Source organism: Brassica rapa, chromosome A04 (genome assembly GCF_000309985.2).
Source record: "Brassica rapa cultivar Chiifu-401-42 chromosome A04, CAAS_Brap_v3.01, whole genome shotgun sequence".
NCBI lineage: Eukaryota > Viridiplantae > Streptophyta > Magnoliopsida > Brassicales > Brassicaceae > Brassica > Brassica rapa.
The window spans coordinates 2586719-2611138 of NC_024798.2; the positions used below are offsets into that span (position 1 = coordinate 2586719).

The following is a 24420-nucleotide window of genomic DNA, read 5'->3' on the forward strand; positions in this document are numbered from 1 at the left end:
TTTAAACCATTTATTTTAGAACGAATTTACATAATGTATTATTTGTAAAATTGAATTTGTTCCCTTTTCTCTTATTAAGCCAATATGAAATAAATAACGTCGTATACTAATATGGGCTTTTAGAAAAGAAAGCCCATTCTAGAAATAACTATCCGGCCCACCTATATCAGTTGAAAATTATTTTCCTTGGCTCCCGATCGGAGGTGAAAGGGAGAGTGATGGGGGATCATCATCATCATCAGGTGAGAGCTGAGGAGTTCGAGAAGAAAGCAGAGAAGAAGCTCAGCGGATGGGGAATCTTCGGATCCAAGTACGAGGATGCTGCTGATCTTCTCGAGAAAGCTGCTAATTCCTTTAAGCTCGCCAAATCATGTAAAGTTTTCGTTTTTCTTTCTGGGTTTCTCAGAATCTACTCTATTAAAATAGAGTCCTAAATTTATCTACCATAAAAGTTCTCATTTAAGTTTTGGCCTGTTTGAAATTTGTTAGGAAGCTACTTAATTTATGGACCATAACAAGTTAATTACATTATTATTTGTAGATATATCACATGCTTTTATCTCCTATTAAACCGACTACATCTACTAACCTAGAGTAGATGCTAGGTTAGTAGATGTAGTCGGTTTAATAGGAGATAAAAGCATGTGATATATCTACAAATAATAATGTAATTAACTTGTTATGGTCCATAAATTAAGTAGCTTCCTAACAAATTTCAAACAGGCCAAAACTTAAATGAGAACTTTTATGGTAGATAAATTTAGGACTCTATTTTAATAGAGTAGATGTAAACCAATATAACTATACGATTTAATTTAAATCGTGAATCGTGAACCCAACATCTACTCTATTAAATGTAAACCAATATAACCATAGGATTTAATTTAAATCATGAACTAGTGTTATATACAATTACAATAAACCAATTATGTACTCTATCTACTCTATTAAAATAGAATTCTATTTAAATTTTATCATGGCATATTTTTAATTTGGACTTATTGAGCAGGTTGTGACCAAATATAAAAACAAACTAATATATACAATTTGATGTGGTAACTGGTATATTTATATTAAACCAACTATGGTTTTCATTAATATTTGAGTAACAAACCATATTTTTTAATCTGAACCAAACAAATACGGTTTGAATTAACTCGGAGAAATCAATTGAACTTATTAAAATCTCATCTAATAGATGGATTGGTTATTTTTGCTCCACGTTTTGAAACCTATAGGTTAAGTGATCAATATGGTCAACTTCCATGGATTAATTATGAACTCAAAAATCATGATCTATAAAGTGTTTTGACCAATTAGATTATAATTAACATCGACTTCTTCTTCTTAACCATGTCAAACATTTTATACCCAAATCTCTATTATACACCCAAACACAACATCAACGTGTTATTCCGCGATGGTATATTCCATAGAAAATATAGCATGCAAAAAAACATATTTCAACAATTTCATTCTAGATAGTTTTAGATATATTTTTATGTATTCGAAATTCAAAATCTATTTTAAAAATATAGAACATGGCACTGAAAAAATATTTCCCTAAATCTATGCATGTTTAATTTTAATTTACCAGCTTCCATTGATACCAAATATTTGATATTCGTAACAATATCAAAACAATATATACAATATTTTAAATTTATGCTATAATCCCGGGTTGGAATGAATATTCGGTAATTTTGATAATAGCTTCTATTTTCAAAATTTTGTGGTTCTAAACATCGACACCAAATTAAGACTACTATTATGTAATTAATACAAAACAAACATCATATATTATAAATAAAAATTCAAAAAAAAAATAATAATCCATGCAATCCCACAGACACTATAAATAAAGTATAACTACAAAATTAGATGAGCCAAACCAAAAACTAAAATAACGAAACTCAAATTCATAAATAACCAAACTATTACTATATTTTTTGAACCAAAATCAAAATCCATAACCGAACCGGAACTAAACCAAAAAATAAAACAATAATTTAACGTGAATCAAAATTTATTAAATATCATCAATCTTCATAAAATTTTAATTTTAAAACGTAACTTATAAATACAAATATAAGTAATCCCGCACAACAGTGCGGGTCTTAATCTAGTTTGATCTTTAAGAGACACTATTGTAATTCTCCAGCAGTGTCTACTGTTAATGTGATCAATGTATGGATTGTTTCAGGGGATCAAGCTGGAAAGGCTTATCTTAAACTTGCTGATTGTCACTTAAAGGTTAGTTCTTTTTTGCCTACAATCATGATTCTTGATGGAATGTATTGAACTAGTATTATGGTTATGATTAGCATTGTTATTCATCTGCAGTCTGACAGCAAACATGATGCTGCTAACGTGTACGCGGAAGCTGCTAAATGCTACAAGAAAGTTGACACTAATGGTATGTAGAGGTCACTGTATAACCAAAAGCTACTCTTTTAGAATATAGGAGGAGTTATTATCAACTTTCTTTGTGTGTTTTATTTTCGCTATGTGTGTGTGTGTTGTGTCCTGATATAGGCCTGATCTTGTATGCAGAGGCTGCATCTTGTCTAGAGCGAGCAGTGAATATATTCTGTGAGATAGGAAGGCTCAACATGGCTGCCAGATACTACAAGGTATGTGTCTCTTTAGAGCATGAATTGAATATTACACTCTTACAGAACATTGAGTCAATAGTTTTACTAATAGGTAGATTTGTGGTTTTTGATCTTCTGACAGGAAATAGCTGAGTATTATGAAGCTGACCAGAAGATCGACCAGGCTATTTCTTACTTTGAAAAGGCAGCTGAGTTCTTTCAAAACGAAGAAGTGACCACTTCTGCTAACCAGTGTAATCTGAAGGTGGCACAATACGCTGCGCAGTTGGAGCAGTAAGATGTTCTGAAACTGATTTATAAATTTGATAACCAACCCAATGAAGCCATAGAATCGGCATTGTGTGTATTTACTTTGCTGGGGGTGGATCGAATGATAAGGGCTTTTGTTGGTGTATCTTTGACAGGTATGAGAAGGCAATCAAGATTTATGAAGAAATAGCATGCCAATCACTCAACAATAACTTGCTTAAGTATGGAGTTAAGGGACATCTTCTCAATGCTGGCATGTGCCACCTTTGCAAAGCTGATGTTGTTTCCATCACCAATGCGCTGGAGAAATATCAGGTTCTTCTTCTTCTTCCCACAGAAAACACATGTAACTTCAGCATACTGGTGTGTGGACTTTGGAGGAACTATAACATGATTTTTAACTCTACGTTTCTACAGGATCTGGATCCAACTTTTACAGGAACAAGAGAATGCAAATTCTTATCGGTAATTTTTAAAACTGAGTTTTGTAGCAATCATGGGAGTAAAGCTCGTAAAGTATGCTAAGTTAACTGTTTTTAATTCCCATGGACAGGACCTTGCTGCTGCTATGGATGAAGAAGACATCGCAAAGTTCACAGACGTTGTCAAGGAGTTTGATAGCATGACTCCTCTGGTGTGGACCTATAAACCTCGTACAAAAACTTTGAATGATATATTCTTTTGTGAGATTTTCATCATTGAATTTGTATTGTTGGCAGGATTCATGGAAGACAACTATGTTGTTGAGGGTGAAGGAGAAGCTGAAGGCAAAGGAGCTTGAGGAAGATGATCTTACCTAAACATATCTCTCTATCTAAACCGCAGCTTTCCCTTGTTAATTGTTGCTGGTGCGTATCATCACTAGTGTTAGTGTTACTTCATGTTTGATTTCATTGTGTTTGGTTATGAGTTTCTATGGGTTTCTTATGAGGTTTTGGTCAAAATTGGTTTGATGTCAAAAGTCTACAAATAATATTTTTACATTCAAAAAATACATATTCACACCAAGAACTTGTGAAGAAACCAAACGTAAGATGTTGAGGACAAGACATCTAGTAAGATGACACTCTTAACATCAATTCTAATTGTCATCAACCATAACAAATAAAGGCATAACCCACCTCAGGATTTACTCTCACCCTAAAGTTACATTTTCCTTTACAGAAACTTTCCAATGTAAACTTATGAGTGACCTGCAAGCATCCCCACAACAACAAAACGATTCACCAAAATGTAAAAAAAAGCCAAAATAATTATCCGGTTCAGCTTCCGGTTCGATTTATTGCTTTAAAGTTTAAACAATCAAGGTCTAATCCCATTTCTTAACCTAATTATTTCATCCTAGTCAAAAAAAATATTAATTATATTCATACACGTAATTTTCTCATTCTTTAGTGTTCAATAAATCTTTCTGTCTATGTTTTAGTTTTAACCCCAGTAAATAAAACTGCTGGGATCCGCCAGGAGAAAAGGGATTCGATATTTTTCATATAAGATCCTTAACGGATCACACTTAATTAAGGGATTCGATACTTAACAAATCACTCTCAGATAGATTTCAGGAGCTATATAATATTTAAAACTCATTTCCTAGTTGATGTGGTCTTTATTTAAATTTGGTATCTATCCCTAGGCCTTATTAGTATTGAAAACACTATCTCAAAAACTAAAAATGGCTTTACCAACAAAAATGGCTTTGACAACAAAAACACAAGATGAAAGCATCGAATCCGTTTGTCTTACGACGGCTATGTGGGAGACTTTGGAGAAGGAGAGATTGATGGGTTATCGTGTATTCACACGTGGGATTTGGTATGCGTTGACGATCTTCTCCTGCTTTGGCTTGTTGATATATGGGAAACAAGTTTTGCTTTATCCCATCAGGTTCGGCGTCACGGCCTACTTCGCAGTTATGCTACTCAGGTGTTTGTTCTTTGTCGAACGTCCCAGCCCTAATTTTCCGGTTCAAAAGTATAACAGATTTGTGACCTCTTTGATCATATTGCCATTCATGTTTTATGTTCCTTTTAACTATCCTACGATGGATGTTTTCATTTCGATATTTTCATTGCTTGCCGGAGGAATCTCAATCTATCAACTCTCTTGCACGATGGACATTGGACATGCTCTTCTACTCCTCTTTCTTGCCTTTGCTAATGGTCTTTTGGCCATCGACTTTGCTTCTCAAAACCAACACCCATTCTATGGAGTTTACTTGATTTTTTTCTTTCAGTCCATTGTCTACGCTTATAATTTCAATTTTCTAGCTAATGTAATCTAGTTTTTTTTTTTTTTTTTTTTTTTGGGCAGCATGTAATCTAGTTTAGTACATAGATTATGTTGTTTATTTCATATTTAGTTTTGAAGCATAATAAAACTACAAGTAGTTTCCTTCTATTATCCCATATTTTTTTTATTAGACTAAGTGTTAGGCTTAATTTCGGAGCACAAACCAACATATAAATGGCTAAAGCTTCCAAGTTTCTCACCAAATAAAATTCATTCCACATAAAGTATAGATTTCACACCAACGAAGTTATTTTCTCAATTGATATATACGAAATAACCAATGGTATAAATCTCTATCAGCCACTAAACAATACATATCATGCTTAAAGTATAGATATTTACACCAAATGGTTCACAAAATTTCACCAACGTTCTTAGAAAGAAATTGTTGATGAATCAAACCCGATTCCAGTAATCTTGCCTTCACTGATACTAAATCAATAGTCTCTTATACACATGATATGTTCCCCCGGTTCACGGCTGATCGTGCTCTGCTTCCTACAAGACCACTCTACAAGGTAGTTAACTTGAGGAAACAAGGTAGTTTGATGTTAAGCAGGTAAAAGATTTTACTTCGGATTGTTCTTACGACATGGAAATAGAGGAATGGAAGAAGGCATGGAGATGTCCCAAACCCTCCTGCAGTTCTGGTTAAAGGTATTGATAAAATAGTCTCAGGAACAGAATCTCAAGTCTGCCTCTCAATGGTGTCAGTAGGTGCGAAAGGGCCATGGAAACATGGTTTTCATTTTGGATGAGATTAGAATTGTTTTAGCCTCAAATCTTGTTTCAGCATAACTTTTGGCTTAAGTTACATTCATTATAAAGGAGTTTTTTTTTCTTAAATAAATTTAACATTCATTCAAAAAGAAAAACTACCTTGTTTCGTCAATTTTTCCTATGTTGCTTTTTTTTTTAGTGATTATGTAAGTATATAGCTTACATAAAGTATGCTAAGTCAATTTTTTTATTCCCATTAATAGGACCTTGCTGCTCCTATCGATGAAGAAGACATCGCAAAACTGACGTTCTCAAGGAATTTGATAGCATGACTCCGCTGGTGCGAACCGCATACAAAAACTTCGAATAGAATTTTTCTTTTACCTCTTCTCTGATCTTTATCATGGTATTGTTGGCAAGATTCACGGAAGACAACTATGTTGTTGAGGGTGAAGGAAAAGCTGAAGGCAGAGGATCTTGAAGAAGATGCTCTCACCGAAACATATCTCTATCTAACCGCAGCTTTACTTATTAATCATTTGCTGGTGTGTAGTGTTGGTTTTACTTCATGTTTGATTTTATTGCGTCTGGTTATGAGTTTCTTATGAGGTTTGATTAAAATTGGTTTGTTTGATATCAAAAGAGTAGATTTGCTTCAATAGCAGTCCACAAATAATATTTTACAATGAAAAAGTTCCCACGTCTTGAAAAAAATGAATACATATACAAACCAAACATAAGATGTTGAAGATGCCCCAACATCAATTCTCATTGTCATCAACCATAACAAGCAAAGCAATGATGAAAGCATAATCCACCTCTGGATTTACTCTCACCCTAAAATTACATTTCCCTTTACAGAAACTTCCCCATGTAAACTTATGCGTGACCTGCAAGCAATCCCCACAAGAATAAAAAGATTCACCAATGCGTTAAAAAAAAGGAGAGAGAGACAAAAGTATATTGATAAAAAGATGCGTTTAAACTTTTTTTACCCCTACCCCAGCGATGAGAGCATCCGATTTGAAAACTTTGAATGAGATATTCGAGTATCCACCTGAAGCATGAAAATCACAAGTATTGCTCTTCTTGACATTATTGTTCTCTGCCAAGAAAACATCCACCGATGTTTTCAGTGACACCGCTAAAGAATGATGTACCGTGAACAGCAAGTCTTCTCTCTCTTTGCTCTCTCCTCCATGCACTTCCCATTTGTTCTTCAACGTCATTCCCTGTACTCACACATACACAAAATCTCAAGAAAGAGTTCTTTTTGTTTTTGTTGTGTCAGAGATTGAATGTTTTTGTAACCTTTTGGCGCATTGTGAGGATTGTGAAACCAGCTGGATCAGTCATAACCCTTTTACGGTTAATCCCCCAAGCTTGTCCGTCAATTTGTAGGAGAAGGTTTCCACTTGGATCAAACACTTGGTAATTATCTTTTGAGAAACTTTGAACTTTCCTCTTCACCATTAGGTCCATTGGGTATGGATTACAGAATTGATCTCCCACTATGCTTATTGTAGGATCTCCTACTTGCCATTCTGTTTTCTTATTCTTTGGCATTGATTCTGTTTTGCATAAACACAACAAGAAGAAGATGAATATTGCAAAAGATTATGAAAGGCTCTTGCTGTAGAGCCCTTGTTAATCCCTCTCCTTATTATGAAAATTTATCAAAAACTTGTTGTCATAATTTTTTGCAATATATATCAACTGGAAAACAAATTTGCAGGATAGTTTTTTTTTTAAACCAGAGTTTTATTCTCAACCCTAGATTGCTAAACCCAAAAATAAGCTGTTGTTTAAAATTAGAAACAAAACAACTAAGTAACTGCTATTTCCAGGTTCAAAAAATGTGACATACTATGAATCATGATGACAGATATTTTGCTCAACCAATGCCTACAAAAATGTGACATGCACTAGCAGTTGAATTGCAGACGATTATTAAGAAAAGTGAACTACTACTAGACCTCTTGTAGACGATTTCCGTCCATTGTGTTGAAAATTCTAATCAGAGTTCCCTTTGCACTAGCAGTTGCATTGCAAGAAGCAATCTCTACGATTTTAAAACCCGCTTCCTTGAAAGGTTCAGAATTATACATATCTGAAAGCCATGGCTTGTCTCAGAAGCAAAACAGCTGTAATCCTGATACCAAGAAACAGAAATCAACTCTGCTTCATCATAGCCTCCTGGTCTTGTGAGTTGGAAACAATTGAAGGAGACACTCTGTCCACAAGATTCGAACAATGTAGCTTAAAGACAAAATTTGTAAGAGTTAGAGTCATGCCAAACTCGTTTCATACAGGTTGAACTAATACAGACTGGGACACAATTGACTGCGAGCAACAAGTCAAATAAATTGTCTGCATAAATCTTTAGCCGAGGCTAATGAATTTAAAGGAGTTAGAACAGCTTTGAGAATCAATTGAAATTGAGATTTATATATCTGCAAAAAAAAAAAAAAAATTTCAATTCATAAAGTTATGACCGATTGAATACAAATCTATGAACATAATCGAATACTGTAAGAAAACAAAACCAAGCTACTCGGAGTTGGAAAAGAATATATACTTCGTTTTACGTTTCAAAAATCAAATACTAAACAAGTAATGAACTCATAGCAAAAATAAATAAAATTCTAAAATAATTATTTTACAAAAAAATAAATAGTGTGCCAAAAGTTTAAATTGACTAGTAGCAACATAAATCTGAAACATAAATAATTGGCAAAGGGTTTGATTAGTAAGAGCTGTGATTTTATTTTTTGGCCGTAGAAATATTGCTGTGATTTTTTTTGTTTTGGTTCTAGATTTTTAATTTTTAGAAGCCTTTAAATTTGGGATTAGGTATTTGTCTCTGCATAACAATTATAAAGATATAATTTAAAAAAGTGCTATGGGTTTAAAATAAAGGATGTGAGCTTTAAAAGAAAATACAAATCAAGATAGATGTAGATTTAGGGTTGTAAGTATAATTGTGGCTGTGGAGACAGTGCCGTGCGAGGGTTTCTAGACACCCAAAATGAGTTTTAAAACTGAGGCCCTTTAATATAACTGTTAATAAGTACAAAATATAGTTTTGAAACATATAAAAAAACTGAAACAAAAACATATAATATAACATTATATACTATTACCAACTAGAAAAGAGAAGAAGGAAATATTACTCCGTAAGAAAATATGATGGTGACAACAAACACCATAAGTAAAAAAGATTTATTTTCCGTTTGTGATTTAATTTTGGTTTAGATTATCGATCGACTTTCCATAAAAATTCTCATCAAAACAAAAATAAAATAAAGACATAAGTATAAAAGAAAGGACTCGAACGTGGGACACTAAAAATCGGTTGTGTAACAACAAAAACCACTAAGACATCCGCACACTTTCGTGAAATTGGGGACCCTTAAAATCATAATATATTTTGGGGCTTAAGGCAAATGTCTTTTTAAATGTATAGCAGATACACCTCTGTGTGGACAGCATCTGCAGCAATATTCAGTCACACCCAAAAAAAAAGAAGAATTTGACTGAATATCAAAAATTAATATTGGTCCAGAAAAACATTTGACTTTGAACATACAAGTTAATTTCCGGTCAACATATAATTTTGTTTCATATTTACATATATGCAAATAAACTCTTAATTACAACTGAAGTCAAACCCCGCTTAATTACTTTCCAATTAAATTTTCTAATATATATACCGTAATGCTTTAGAAAGCAATCTTCAAAATATCTCAAGTCTCTCAAGCAAAACAAATAAAAAAACCCTAATTCTGAAATTTAGACGAGACTCCATTATCCTAAACATGTCATATGGTTCGTGGTTTTTAGACGAGACTCCATTACCAAAACTAGGCTTTCTCGGGCAAGGCAACAATGGCTATGTCACCCTGGTTCGAAACGGCGATGGACTACTCATGGCTAAGAAAACATCTTTCCTCAAATACTCAGAGGATCTCGAGAAAGAAGTAAGGATCATGGATCGCTTTTTTTCAATCAATTTCAACACCGTGAGAGCCACGAGCCCTGCTGTCTCCTACGAAACCATGCCATTCAACGTGAAAGTCTGTTCCATTCACATGGAAGTCGCACCGCATGGTTCACTCAAAGACATGCTGACCAAAGCCGGTGGGACATTACCGGAGAACGTCATCGGTTATTGCATTTTCCAGGTTCTTGAAGGGCTTAGGGATCTTCACCGAGACGGTTATGTCCATTGTGATCTCAAACCAGAGAACATACTCATCTTCCCAAGCTATGCTCATGAAGATCTTTGCGAGCTCAAACTTGGTGACTTCGGTTCGGCTAAGGAACCCAATGGACCTGATCCAGTGGATGGGTCTTTGTGTGAAGACAATCCGGCGTATTTGGCTCCTGAGGCGGTCGGGCCACGTGGAGTGATCTCGTCGGCAGTTGATATCTGGTCCTTAGGTACCATGGTGATGGAGATGATGGGGGTTACTATAAGAGGAAGGAGTGATTACGTGCCGAGGACTCTATCGCAGATGACTAGGGACTTTGTGAGGAGATGTAGAGAGCGGAATCCGGGGGCTAGAGCCACTGCGGAGGAGCTCATGAGTCACGAGTTTGTTAGACAAAGTCTTGGGGTTCCACCGCTTGAGCTGCTTCCAGTTCCTTCTTGCTTAAGTAATGGAGTGGTTCAAGGAAGGCTTTTCTAGAAGATATATGCTGGAATGTGATGAAGAGGGCTTTGATTTTCGTTAGTGTCAAGTTATTGTCGTTTAAAAGAATAATTTATTGTCGTTTAATTTGCATTTGATTTTGTTTCTTGTGATAAAAAAAAAAAGCATTTTGTTTCTTATTAATATAAAGGTAAACTATGTTCTTATAGCATTGTGATCCGTGTTTTAAATCAATATATTGTTGTGTTCTTATAACAAACGTCCAAGACATGAACCTTTCATTACTAACCTGATGAGTGGAACACTTTCTAAACAGTTGATAATCTTCGCATTCGAAATTTCAACACATCTCATCAGGTGATAACAATTAGTTTATGTAAGTGAAAGATGTAAACATAATAAGGTAATGCAGAAAGTAAAGTAAGAGACAAACAACTACAAGCAACCTTTAAGCTTTATTATAAATCGCCTTGTACACTCTATTACAAGTTCTGTTTAATCAGCTTTACACAGTCTGTTACACCCTAACAACTGCTACTGAAAGATTCCTTAAGCTACCCGCTTGTGTGTCTCTTCCATCGAGTACTTCAGTCACTCCTTCAGCATGATCCAGAACACTTCCAAGAGCTTCTCTCTCTTTCTATAAGATCAGCTTATGTGTTTCTGTCTTTCTACAGACGACCCCGTAGCTATCTTATACTTATTCTCCATGTTTATGAAACCCTAATCTCCAAGACAACATGTATGAACATCTTCCATAACAATAAGTGCAACTTTCTTTTTCTTGGAATACACTTATTCATCTTTCTTTAAGTCATAAACTTGTTTCTCAAGTTTATTCCTCTTTCCATATCTGTAAGATATTCCCTTGCTCTCCAAGTCTACACGACTCCAACTCATCATCTTGATTCCACATGATCTTCACCACTCACTATGACGTCTGGTTCAGCAACTACGTCAACGACTAATTCAGAACAGACATCTTACATCTTCAGTTTAAACAAAAAAAATTATAAATTGCAAACTGAGATGAAAAGAACTTTCGTTTTAGGACCAAATAGCTTACTGAACAAATAATATTGCGGTGGGTTTGTAGATAATTTGTAGAGTGTTTTTCTCTTTTTGGTTATCCGATTATCAATAAGCGTGATTTTTTTTCGTATGAAAATGAATTTTGATTTCTATGAGCCACAAAAATGAAAGAATAATGAGCCAAAAATAAGTAAAAAATAAAAAACAGAAATAAACACATTCGTATATATGATTTGGGAAATTGATCATATAGAGAAGAGTCTGGTGAAGAAAATTCCGGAAGATATGGTGGGATTTTGAAGACAGGAGACATGAACATATCTCTCTAGCTTGTCCACTTGTCTTTGTCCACCCATCCTTCTTCCACACATCCAATACAACATTTAAATAAACAGCTATTTATAATTGTTTTAGATATTCGTAGCAAATCATACAATCTTCATTTTCCCAAATTAAATAGTTCTCTAGAGTTTACCTTCAACGTAGGATTTTAAAAACTCCTTGTAAGATACTCATGTTTTCTTCTTCTTAATGCTCCATATACTGCACCCATTCGAACATATCAAACATAATTCGACGGTAATGGAATGTTTATCATAAGTATATTTTCTCATCCATGGTTCGACTTCGAGTTCAAAACAAAAGAAATGTGAAAGATCGGTAGGGTTAAGAGCATGTCCAATGGGGATCATTAGCAAAAAATCCTTAGCAAAAAAATATTATAATAATGTGTAGAGCCAACTAAATTTAAGAGTTTGTGTCAAATTAATCCTTAGCTAAGGATCAGATTTGTTATTGTGTGCGGGTTCCACCACCACGTGGGATCCCGCGATTGGCTCTTTCCTTTTTTTTTTTTTTTTTAGCTAAATAATAAAATAATTTAAAAAACTTACCTTGGTTATAGAGCCAAGAGTATCACCATTGTGGATGGTCTAACAAGACAGTAAGAAGAACTTCAGATCTATTTGATGAGTAATACCCAATACTTCTAGTACAAAAAAATTGGAAAGGGATGTGGTTAATTAACAAGACATGCCTGTTCTTTGTTTATCTTGCCATCTACTCATTTGGTGGCTTCACGGGCCTAGTAGAGAAGTTTGGAGTCTTCCTCCAACCGAACCTGTGAAAATCCAAGACATCCGTCTATCTAGTGAACAACGAAGTCTCCTTTTCCTTTTTCTCCTCATATTTCTCTTGACAAGACGAACCATCTAGGGTTCCGGTTTACTTTCGGTGAGGTTCTTGAGATGGGGGACTTTTGTCGTACGTGGAGATGAACCCACAGTCGTGTTGAAGAGACAAGTGCTCTTAGACCCATGTTTTGGTTTCCGCTCTGATAACTCCAAATAAAGGAAATTGAATATTGTGGTGCATTAGATTAGATAGTAATTTTGGTGCCACAAATGAATAATTTTTGAGTTAATTTCATTATGGGACACATTTTTCTCTTTTTTGACATTTTAAGACACAATGTGCTGGAGGCACACTTTCACAGTGTACGAAACATCTTTTTGACTCATATGCCCTTTGCTCAACGATAGAAAAGAGTGATATAATTGTTTTAGCTAAGCATCTGAAAAGTCAATTTGTTATATAGTTAGAAAAAGTAACTTGCAGATGTACTTAAGTACGTGTATATAAGAAAGTGTCCACCATTTTATTTTTTATTTTATGCTATCGTTGTTTCTTTTATTTCACTTTTGTTTTCTTTTACTCTTATCTCAAAAATTAAAATATATAAAATAAATATAGTTAACATAATAAATTATACATAAGATTCTTTATCTTTCAACATCCATTTCATATATATATAAACATTTATATAAAAATGTGTGGACATGGACATGAACCTAAATTTTTTAAAAGCAGACGTTCTCAATCATAAAAAATAAATTTGTGGATAAAAAATGGTGGACAAAGATCTCAATAAATATGATAAATGTAGGATATATAATTTGTTGTATAGAACGACGAATTCAAAAATTGTAAACATAATAATTTATTGTTGTGGACAGAGAGACGTGACTAAATCTGTGGACATGGACATGGATTAAATTTGTGGATATGGACGGAATCTGTTGATAAAAATTTGTAGACAAAAACGTTTTCATTACTTCACAATAAAGAGATTCGTCTAAAGGAGAACCACAGAACCAGACTGTCGTACATATATATTTCGGTGGAGGATTCTCGAGAGTTCCCAAGTCGTGTAGATGAGATTACACAATCAAACTCGCGGCGGACCTCTGGTTTCATGGTGTTCTATGGAGAAATTGAAGATGAAGAAGAAGAGGGTTCACGGAATTAGGGTTAGTAAACGAAGGGACCATCAAATTGGGGAAAATAAATCTGAATCTGAAAAAATAAAGTTGGAGAGAGAATATAGATTGGTTTTTGAAAACTCAAAAATCAGAAACTGATCAATCGTTTTTTTTAAGAAGAAAAAGTGACAGCTTAGTTAAGAAGGGTTGTGGTAGATTGAGGACATATAGGACATTGCATAAAGAGAAAATGTGCCTCCAGCAACAAGTGATCTATTGTGTAATTTGAAAGACAAAAAGTGTCTTAAAGAGTAAAAAATTCATAATTTTTTGGATGTGTTAAATGTGGTTACGTGGGAGTTTAGTGATCTGGTGATTTATCTGGTGTCAAATTTTTTTTGTTTCTTTTGTTTTTCTTTTTGGCAAATAGTATATGAGATTTGATAAGGTCAACAAGAATAATATTTCTTTCCTTGTTACCAATGTTGACAAAATAAAATTAAAAGCTACAACAATTTATTTTCTTTTGTTCGAAAAAGTTGGTGAATATTTTACTTTCCCTCGATTCCAGAAGAAAAAGAACAACAACTTTCTTCACGTCATCGACTGAGTGTATGACACGTGGATAAAAAGCTAGAAATGAAAACGTCTCTCCACCATTGATCTACTGACTACACCTATTCATGATGGCAACCGGAAAAGAGAGTTCGACCTGCAATGGTTGCGGTGGCGCATCATAGGGAAGACGGGTTTCTTATCCGCTTTTGTGTTTCCATTAGGTCATTGATATTTGAGCTAGCTTTATATTCGTCAGAGTGAGGTCTTTGAACGAGAAACATGGTTTGGGAAAGAAAGCCTTGGTGGCTTTTTGGTGATTCTGATGTTGGTCACATATATAGCTTCTTGCTCTGATAGGTGAACCATACAAACGTCTTTCAAGTTTAAATTTTCTTTATTATTCACTGTTACATTGCCTTCTCGGTTATCTACAGGTACGGATCAGGTACAGTAGCGGAGCCAGCCTGACATTTTAAGAGGGTCAAATTCATGATTTGTATGTGTTGCATGGGTCGATATATCCAAAACTTGTAACTTTTTTTTCCTTACTTTTAGGAAAAACACATGTAAAAAATTTTAATAAAACATTTTCATGTGGATCATTTGACCACCCTCCTAAGTCCTAACTAGCTACCTCCGCTACTGATCAGGTATATAAGACAACTCGCGGAGGATAAACTTATGAGACATAACTAAGCTTTTGCTTGGTGAGGCTGCCTCCTGGTCATTCATCTCCATCTATCTATTATTTAGGGCGTTTTGGAATAGGGTAGACATTGTGTTCGTTTTCATAACTGGTGTCTGTTAAAGATCTGTGTGCCATGTAATGTTCATGTTTATCTCTAGAGGGTTTTTATCCATAATACGTCTTTGTTACTTGCAGCTACCGAAGAAGTTCCGGAGGAATCGATTATGGTAATGAATTCTTTCCAAATGAAATCATTTCCTATTTTAGTCCCCGTCAACATCTCATTTGAGACTGAGACACATTGCAGTTCGTTGTAAATGACCATACAGCTCAGCTATGCCTTCGGATCGTCCTGTGCCTGGAATAGCTAGCTAGCTAGCTTCAAAGTCACTTGATTTGGATATGAAGGTGGCTCTTCTAACCAATATATTACTTCAACAATGTCATTTGTACTTTGACTGGTTGATGCGGTTGTCTTTTCCTAGATAGATTAGAACTCTTGCATGTAGTTCATGTAACTTTTTATACGTCTATTAGAAACAAAGCTAAACAAAACTGTTGCTGCTACTTTTTTATTTTCAAGCAGTCTTTTCTCTCCACTTAGAGAAATGATTGATCTGGTTGTATATGAATGGATCTTAGGATCTCCTACAAACACCTTCACAACATCATTGGTTCTAAAATCAGAGTAAGGTGTTTGTGTTTCCTAGTGTGTTGGTACTGTTGTTTCCTAGGCTTTTTCAACTTACGTAAAGATTTGCGTGATGAACCCTCAGACTGATAGAGCTGATTAGGAATGATCTTTCAATTTAATATCCGCTTTAGAGATTGGCTTCCCTTTTGAGTTTTGATAAACCCTGATTTTGTCTTCTCTTTATTCCCTGCTCTAACAGCAACATGGTAAGACCTTTGTTTTGATAGCTAGAAGTTGTGGAACTCAATATCAGAAACTGTAACACTTTTGTAAGTGTTTGTGATAGAGAGGAACTGAGGAAAAGTTATATTCTTTTGACTCACTTGAAACCCTTTACAATAACATTTTTTTTTTGATATTTATGTCCTCATTGATGTCATTAGTCTAGTTGCTGGCTAAAATAGTCTTCTGATGTTCAAATATATGTTGACAGTTTTTGTTAATAAGGTTTCAAGTTCAGAGCCGTCTCAGTGTCACTGTGCTTTATGTAGAATTATGTTATAATCAGAGAACTAGAGAAACAGCAAAACACCATCAGGAAGTCGCTAATGCTGAAGGTGAAAAGATACCTTGGTGATGTTATAGCTCACAAGAACGTTTTTGTCATGGTGTGGGACAAACTGCTCAAGCTAAGAACAGACGATCCAATGGTCAAGGTCGTTAGCCTTCCAAGTCTGCATTCATCATCATTGACTTGCTCAAGAACGCCGAGAGCAATTGTCTGCGAGCAACAACAAGAGTCCAAAAAATGTGTAAGGAGTTAGAACAGCTTGAGCATCAATCTGAAATTGAGATTTATGTTTCTGCGAAAAAAAAGATATTTACAATTCAACAAAGTTGTTAATACAGCCTGAAAAAATTGTTATACATTCACATTAATTTGGTAATGCCCTTGTGCTGCCCTGCCTCTTCTTGAATTAATACAGCCTGAAACAATTGTCTGCGAGCAACAACAAGAGTCCAAAAAATGTGTAAGGAGTTATAACAGCAAAGAAAACAATTCAACAAAGTTGTTACCGATTGAATACAACAAATCTACGAACATAATCGAATACTATAAGAAAACAAAACCAAGCTACTCTAGGAGTTGGAGCTTTTCTCGCCACAAGACAGAAACTCAAAGATCTTGCCCTTAGCCAACCTCCGTCCAAACTCCACAAACCCACCGCACCTTCCCGTCTCTCTATCCAGGTCAACGAGCGTTGACTTCAACCTCTTCCTTTCCCTCTCCATCTCTCCCATAGCTACAGCCACCGGGGACCGTTTCTTAACGGCGAAATCCGCCGTTACTCTAATAGACCTCTCCACCGCCTCCAACCTACTCACCAGTCTACTGATCCTCTCCACTTCCTTGAGAGCCACCATCGTCGCCCTCTCCATCGACGTCACCGCCGTCTTCTCCCGCTTCAGAGTCGCCGTCGACTTCTTCCACTTGGAAGCCGCGAACGTAGCCACCTCCCCAACCGGAACGGATCCGAATATTCCGGCGACGATTTTGCTCACCGTCACAAGGGCGATCACCGGAGCGATTATCGCCGCCGTGACCACCGCTCTTTTACCACGCACGCGTCTCAGCTTCCTCTCGATCTCCTTCATCGTCGACTCTAGCTTCACGATCATCTCGGCTAAGTCCCGATGACAGACCTGAAGCTTCCCGGAGAAAACATCACACTCTCCGTCGTCGTCGGAGTTACAACCACGACACAAGTCGGTCAACTTACTCAGACCTCGGAAGGTTTTTCTGAAGCTTGCTTCTAACAAACCGTTTTTCTCCTCCTCAAAGTCACGCAACGCCTCGTCTAACACGAAGCACTCCTCGTGTTGTGCTCTCTCCAGACACTTCCTCAGAGACTCGCAGAGCTCGCTGACGGATTTGCTCGTGGTGAAGTAGTCGCTGAGGAGACGAAGCAGCTCGGGGTCTTGCCGGAAGTCCGTTTGATGACATTCCATGAACATCTCCGAGACGTCGTCGTCCATGTTCTCCATGCAGTCGTTGAGCTTACTCAAGTTTTCTTCCGACCGAGACTTGATCATCGAAGAGGAAGGTGGTGATAGGAACGTCATCGCCGGATAGACGGTGGAGATTCGTTGACGGAGACGGTGGCTTGAAAATGGCGCAAGAGTTTTCATCTCAAAAGATCGCTTTTAGGGTTTAGAGAAAATAACACAAAAGAAAGAGAGAGAAGAAGAAGAAGATGATTAGAGAAAGTTTTATGCGGACGCGTATAGTGTTGGATAGTGTTATATAGGTTTGTGAAATTTCCTTTTTTCTTTTCCGTATTTTTCACATATTTTCCTTTTTACTAGATACAGCTGTAAAAATTCAACGGTTAGTTTCTCTATTTTCCTTTTTCATGCGTATTTCAATTTGTTTTTACTATAGCCAGGTGTAAAATGTAAACGGTCATTTAGTAATAATATTTGATGTTTGTTTTCTTTTGTCGAATTTGTTTGTCAAAGTTAATATTTAATAGCGTTTTAACGTTCCCATTTTTTTTCCTTTGTCGTAAGTATTTTTAAAGTGAATAACTTGCATCCCTCATTTTACAAACAAAGATCATAACTGTTTTAATATCTGAAATATGATAATTGTTTCAACCTAGGTATAAATCCCTTAGGGTTTTTGCCAAAACTAACCCACAATTTGATTTTAATTCCAAACATATACCCAAACTTGAATCAAATGCAAAACTAACCTAAAAGCCTAGTGAAATTACAGCTCAGCCCCTTGTGACCAAACAAAAAAACAGAAGCCATTTTTACGAATATAGCCCTAGTAAATCGTCTGAGTCGTCTGAGATGTTGGAAGTCGTCTGGACGACTGAAGTGTAAGTCGTCTGGTACCAGTTTATTTTAAAAATAATTTATAAATCTTGTAAAAAAATATTTTGATGCGTAAAAAATAAAAATCAAGTAATTATAAACAGTTTTAACTGATATAAATTAAGATATGATAAAATTGATTTGTTTTGAAGATAGATGAGTGGAAGTAGTGAATCATGAAATACTTTGGTTTAGGAGTTTGGCAAACATATGTTGTAGTATTGTATGTATTGTTAGGGTTAGATTTTGGAAAACTAAAATGTTTTTTTCAAAAATTAGTTTTCACCTATATGTGTTTATTTCTGTGTATAGTAAACAATTTTCAAGTTTGATTTGGTTTTATGAAGTGTTTAATTAGATAATTAAGTTTAGGGGTTATGTTTAGGGTGTGGACGACTTATATTTCAGTCGTCTGTTGAATAATTTACCCGGACGACGTATATTTCAGTCGTCCAGACGACTTACTTGTAAGTCGTCTGGAAAGTCTTCTATTTTAGTTTCCCGCTAAAAATATTTAATTTCCCACTAAAAATATTACTCTTTTGGACGACTTACATGTAAGTCGTCTGTTTTAATTTCTTCACCAGACGACTGAAATGTAAGTCGTCCAGGAAGTCGTCTGAGTCAAAAATATTAAATCTAATTAGATTTTTTGTCTCCCTATATAAAGAACAATTTACACATTCTCTCTCCTCCTCTCAAATGGCTGCAACAAAAATGTAATGTTCATCATTCTAAAACTCTCCAACCTCTCTCTAATCTCTTTGACTTGAAAACACCAAACTTTATATGAATTTTTCAGTTTTGTCTCATGTATTTCTTACTAATCTATCTCTTTTGCAGGTTTTTAATCAAATGGTACTCATCTTCCACTAATTTAGAGGTAGATCTATTAATTTTAGATATGTATTTTTGTGTGTTTTATAAATGTAGATTTATCTAATCTTCCACTCATTTTCTCTATTTTTAAGTCATTTGAACGGTTTTGAATATGCAGGTTTTTCAGATCTGGATTTGATGTGCAGGTTTTTCAGATCTGGAAGACTTCTGGGACGACTTACCTGTTAGTCGTCTGGAAGTCGTCTGAAAGTCGTCTGGACTTCTTGGAAGTCTTCTGACAAAGTCGTATGGACTTCCAGGAAGTCGTCTGGACTTCCAGGAAGTCGTCTGGACTTCCAGGAAGTCGTCTGGACTTCCAGGAAGTCGTCTGGACTTCTAGGAAGTCGTCTGGATTTTTCTGAGCGTTTTGGTAAGTTCTTATGTCTGATTTTTCTTCATTTGGTAACTTCTTGTTGTATAAAGTTTTTACTTTTTTCCCAAACTAAAACTCTCCAAACCCACTCTAATCTCTTTGACTTGAAAACACCAAACTTTATATGAATTTTTCAATTTTGTCTCATGTCTTTGTTACTAATCTATTTTTTTTTTGCAGGTTTTTAATTATTTGGTACTCATCTTCCACTAATTTAAAGGTAGATCTATTATTTTTAGATATGTATTTTTGTATGTTCTGTAAAGGTAGATTTATCTAATCTTCCACTCATTTTTTCTGTTTTAAGCCATTTGAACGTTTTTGAATATGCAGGTTTTTCAGATCTGGATTTAATATGCAGGGTTTTCAGATCTGGAAGACTTCTGGGACGACTTACTTGTTAGTCGTCTGGAAGTCGTCTGGAAGTCGTCTGGACTTCTTAAAAGTCGTCTGGACTTCCTGTAAAGTCGTCTGGAAGTCGTCTGAACTTCCTAAAAGTCTTCTGGCAAAGTCGTCTGAACTTCCTGGAAGTCGTCTGGACTTCTTAGAAGTCGTCTGGACTTCTTAAAAGTTGTATGGTCTTGTCTACTCAAGTGGAATCCAAGCTTGTCTTTGTAGATGAATGATCTATAATAGTTTTGTTTGTGGTTTGTTTTATGAATTGCATGTATACTCTTTTAGTTGTGAATTTTTTGTAAAATCAGTAATAATGTTTTCCAAGATGTATTAAATGTGCTAACAATGTGTTTACACATTTACAAATCAATGAAATAATAGACTTCAGTAGCCTTTTTCTTATCTTTGGATCTCTCATATGCAATAATAAACTCCAATGGCCTTTTCTCATCTTAATAAACAAGAATGTTGGTAAGAGATGGAAACAAACAATAGTAACTAGTCAAAGCATATCATATTTTTTATAAGTTTGCATTGAAAAACTTAGTCAAATTTAGTAAAACTAAGGGAGAGAACATATTTTGTAAATATGAGTTTTACATATCTTGAAGTTACTTATCACTCTTAAAAATACAAGTTATTCAAAAACTAACGTAGAAGACTTAAAAACTAGTGGAGAAGACGCGGACGACTTCAATCTAAGTTGTCTAGACGACTAAACTATATGTCGTCTGGTCAACGCAGAGGTTATTTTTGCAATTGACTTTGAAATCTGTTATTTCGGACGACTGAAAGTTAAGTCGTCTACTATTGTTTGGTTAAAAAAAAAACTCCAAAAAAGCTAGACGACTTACATTTCAGTCGTCAGAGGTTAGTTTTGCATTTGACTGGATTATTTCAGAAGTTTGACTTTTTGGACGACTTACATTTCAGTCGTCTAGTGAAAATTAACATAATAATATTTTTTTAAAAGTAGACGACTTACAGTTAAGTCGTCATAGGTTAGTTTTGCAATTGAAAAAAAAAAACTTCAAGATTTAATTATATACAGACGACTTATAATTCAGTCGTCCACGAGACGACTGAAATGTAAGTCGTCCAGGATTTACGAGGTTTGACCAGAATCTCGGAAAAAAATCCTGGACGACTTACAATTAAGTCGTCTGGTGGACGACTGAATTATAAGTCGTCTGTGTATAATTAAATCTTGAAGTTTTTTTTTCAATTGCAAAACTAACCTATGACTACTTAATTGTAAGTCGTTTACTTTTAAAAAAAATATCATTATTTTAATTTTCGCCAGACGACTGAAATGTAAGTCGTTTGGGGAAGTCAAACTTCTGAAATTATCCAGTCAAATACAAAACTAACCTATGACGACTGAAATGTAAGTCGTCTAGGTTCTTTGGAATTTTTTTTGAAACCAAACAATAGTAGACGACTTAACTTTCAGTCGTCTCAGGTTACAGATTTCAAAGTCAATTGCAAAAATAACCTCTGCGTTGACCAGACGACTTCCAGGTAAGTCGTCTACAGCCAGACGACTGAAAGGTAAGTCGTCTACAGCCAGACGACTTCCCAAGTAAGTCGTCTGACGAACAGATCTGAAAAAAAACTCGATGTCATACCTTAAATTGGTGAGATAAGTTCCTTAGCATACATAAGGCTTCTCCAAGCACACAGAATCACAAACGGAAGTCACCCACCCATAATCGTTAGCTTCTATGACTCTATGAACCATAAAAATTTTAGAATCAAAATCTTGGGTTTTCTTAACTCATTGTGGAGAGAAAGTGAGAGATATGTTGTGTTTAGTTCACAAGAATGAAAAAAGAAGAAGGGTAAATCGATTTTGGGAGCATTAAGAGCTTCAAATTGGTTGTTCATGGTGGTTGTGGTATTGATGATAATGGCAATCTTGTAATTACTTGAAGATGATGAGGATGAGAGAGTAAAAATGTCATTTTCGAAAAAAAAAAAAAAATTGATGGCATTTTCGTAAATTATATGAACTTGTGGGGTGAATAGGACAAAACAAATTTTCAAAAAAAAAATGAGGTTAGTTTTTTGTTTGACTTTAAATTGTAGGTCAATTTTGCAAAAATCCCAATCCCTTATCCCATGGAAAATTTTGATCTTTATAATTTTATTTGGTACCATATATCAGAACTCTATTTGGTATAAGTTTTCAAAGAAAAAAACTTGTTCCAGTTCATGTTTTCCAGATACCCTCCAATGTGTGATGCTCTATACGCTACTGGTCTCGCTCAATCTTCTACTCACTTTGTGAGTGGTACATACCTCAAAATGTCTTCACACAGGACGAGTAAAGTTAATACCTCTTATTTACCATGTTCTCGTGTCTGCAAGGGCGTTGATGATCCTGCCTTACCGGCAAAAGAAGTTGGAAACAGTTGGCGCACAACTGATGACATCAACGATACACATCATCATACATGGACAATGTTCAAACGTCTTGTATTAGATAAACCTGGCGTTCCATCTGTTTTTACTGAGACTTGAGTAGTATGAACATTGAGTTGCTTGGAAATGGATTGGTTTGTTTAAATTATGATCATATTGATTTACTCTTTTTTGTTTGTTTATGAAGTATGCTTACAGTTGCTGATTTGTGTAACAAGTGGGCTGCATATGCTGGACTAATGGTATACGTTCATTTAAGATCTCAAAGTGTTCTCAGCTGGTGGAGTCACTCCTAGTGCACTTGAATTATTGATCACACACGTTTACATTGCATTAGATCCGCATATGTTGGAAGTTAGGAAGAGTTACAAGGAGTATCGTGGTCATTTTATTTAGCATTAACGTATTTAGAGGGTCTGACTGGTTCAAACGCAGCGGTTGCAGTTGTGGTTGCGGGAGTTTGTGGATGCGGGCGGTTGCGGTTTCTAGCGGTTTTAAGAGATTTGTACAACTGGTACTGCGGTTAAAAATTGGTGCGTTTGCGGGTGACTTATGACTGGTTAACTACCAAATACGGTAACAGTCAAATAATAAATTAACAATATTTACATTTAATATAATTATAAAAATATCAAAAATCATAAAATTATAATAAATATAAAATTTACATTTAGAAAGTTATAATTTTAATTTTTGAAAATTTATTGAAATTATTTTTATTATAAAATTATAATATTAATTAAAATATAATAGAAATATTTTGATATTTTCATAATTTCAATTTTAAGTTTTTTACTAAATATTTTTACTTTTGTATATATATTGTTTTAAAAAAAAAAGAAAAAAGTTTTACCCTCCCGCAACCGTCCGCAACCGCAAACGCTAGCTGGAGCCAGCTTTTGAATTTATGAGATTCGGAGCGGTTTGAAGCGGTTTAGAGCGATTTGAGTGATTGTTGCAAACCGCCGACAACCGCTACCAACTGCAAAAACTGTGTTTGCGGATAGTAGCAGGAAAACCAGTCACCCCTAACTTTTTATTGGTTGTTAAACTTTTGAGTAAGTCATCACTTTAAACCAAGGTGAACTACCATTATTTTATACTTGTTAGTAGGGGTGGGCACTTTACCCGAAATCCGAAGTGGCACCCGAACCCGATCCGAAAAACCCGAACCGAAATCCGAACCGAAGTAGCAAAATATCCGAACGGGTATTAAATTAGGAGAGATTGGATATCCGAACCCGAATGGGTAATATCCGAACCCGAATGGATATCCGAAGATAACCGAACATATGTATAATTAACCTTATATTTTTAATTTACATCTTTCATTTTATATAAAATATTTATATTGATACTACACATACTTTAAATTCATATGATATACATACAATTACGTAGAAGATGATTTGCTATGCACTTAAAATACATGTCAAACTTTTTATTTCAACAATTAACAAAAAGTTACATCCAAAATTTAAAAACAATAACCAAATTAATGTCTTTTTAGTTTGAAAATGTTATGTCCAAATCTATTAACCATTCAATCTATTAAAAATACAAAAAATAGTTAAGTGAAAGTTATATATTTAAATACAAGAAATTTGAAAAATGAAAATTTTAATTTTTTTTTTAAATCTAAATATCCGAACCCGATCCGAAATAACCGAAACCGAACTAAAAATACCCGAACCCGACCCGAAGTACAGAAATACCCGAACGGGTTCTACACCTCTATACCGAAATACCCGAAAATCCGAAATA

At 35.0% G+C, this 24420-nt stretch overlaps 4 protein-coding genes and 1 long non-coding RNA gene across 7 annotated transcripts; 3 read left to right on the forward strand and 2 right to left on the reverse strand.

Moving 5' to 3' along the window:
• Positions 1–142: 142 nt before the first annotated feature.
• Positions 143–3825, forward strand: LOC103863115 (alpha-soluble NSF attachment protein 2). 2 transcript variants are annotated; one of them, XM_009140867.3, is made up of 9 exons: positions 143–372; positions 2204–2253; positions 2344–2416; positions 2554–2633; positions 2737–2888; positions 3020–3179; positions 3282–3329; positions 3418–3498; positions 3584–3825. In XM_009140867.3, exons 1-9 carry the CDS (start codon positions 219–221, stop codon positions 3662–3664), a joined length of 879 nt encoding a protein of 292 aa, XP_009139115.1. In that variant the 5' UTR covers positions 143–218; the 3' UTR covers positions 3665–3825. The 2 variants fall into 2 exon arrangements, with proteins under 2 accessions (XP_009139115.1, XP_033146543.1); XM_033290652.1 differs by having other exon boundaries at positions 158–372; positions 2165–2253.
• Positions 3826–5108: 1283 nt separating this feature from the next.
• Positions 5109–7942, reverse strand: LOC103863116 (protein LURP-one-related 14). 2 transcript variants are annotated; one of them, XM_009140868.3, is made up of 3 exons: positions 7185–7942; positions 6869–7105; positions 5109–6763 (listed from the first exon to the last, which is right to left on the reverse strand). In XM_009140868.3, the coding sequence occupies exons 1-3, from the start codon at positions 7437–7439 to the stop codon at positions 6635–6637; spliced, it is 621 nt and encodes a 206-aa protein (XP_009139116.1). In that variant the 5' UTR covers positions 7440–7942; the 3' UTR covers positions 5109–6634. The 2 variants fall into 2 exon arrangements, with proteins under 2 accessions (XP_009139116.1, XP_009139117.1); XM_009140869.3 differs by having other exon boundaries at positions 6875–7105; positions 7185–7927.
• A 111-nt stretch (positions 7943–8053) lies between these two features.
• LOC103863117 (mitogen-activated protein kinase kinase kinase 17) lies at positions 8054–12436 on the forward strand. Its single transcript, XM_033290655.1, has one exon. It carries the CDS (start codon positions 9692–9694, stop codon positions 10562–10564), a length of 873 nt encoding a protein of 290 aa, XP_033146546.1. The 5' UTR covers positions 8054–9691; the 3' UTR covers positions 10565–12436.
• A 132-nt stretch (positions 12437–12568) lies between these two features.
• LOC103863118 lies at positions 12569–14981 on the forward strand. The gene is made up of 2 exons (XR_004457743.1): positions 12569–14736; positions 14814–14981. It is a non-coding gene; the product is annotated as an uncharacterized LOC103863118 (long non-coding RNA).
• A 661-nt stretch (positions 14982–15642) lies between these two features.
• Positions 15643–18588, reverse strand: LOC103863348 (UPF0496 protein At3g57100-like). Its single transcript, XM_033290644.1, has one exon. The coding sequence runs from the start codon at positions 17889–17891 to the stop codon at positions 16842–16844; it is 1050 nt and encodes a 349-aa protein (XP_033146535.1). The 5' UTR covers positions 17892–18588; the 3' UTR covers positions 15643–16841.
• Between the last annotated feature and the right edge of the window lie 5832 nt (positions 18589–24420).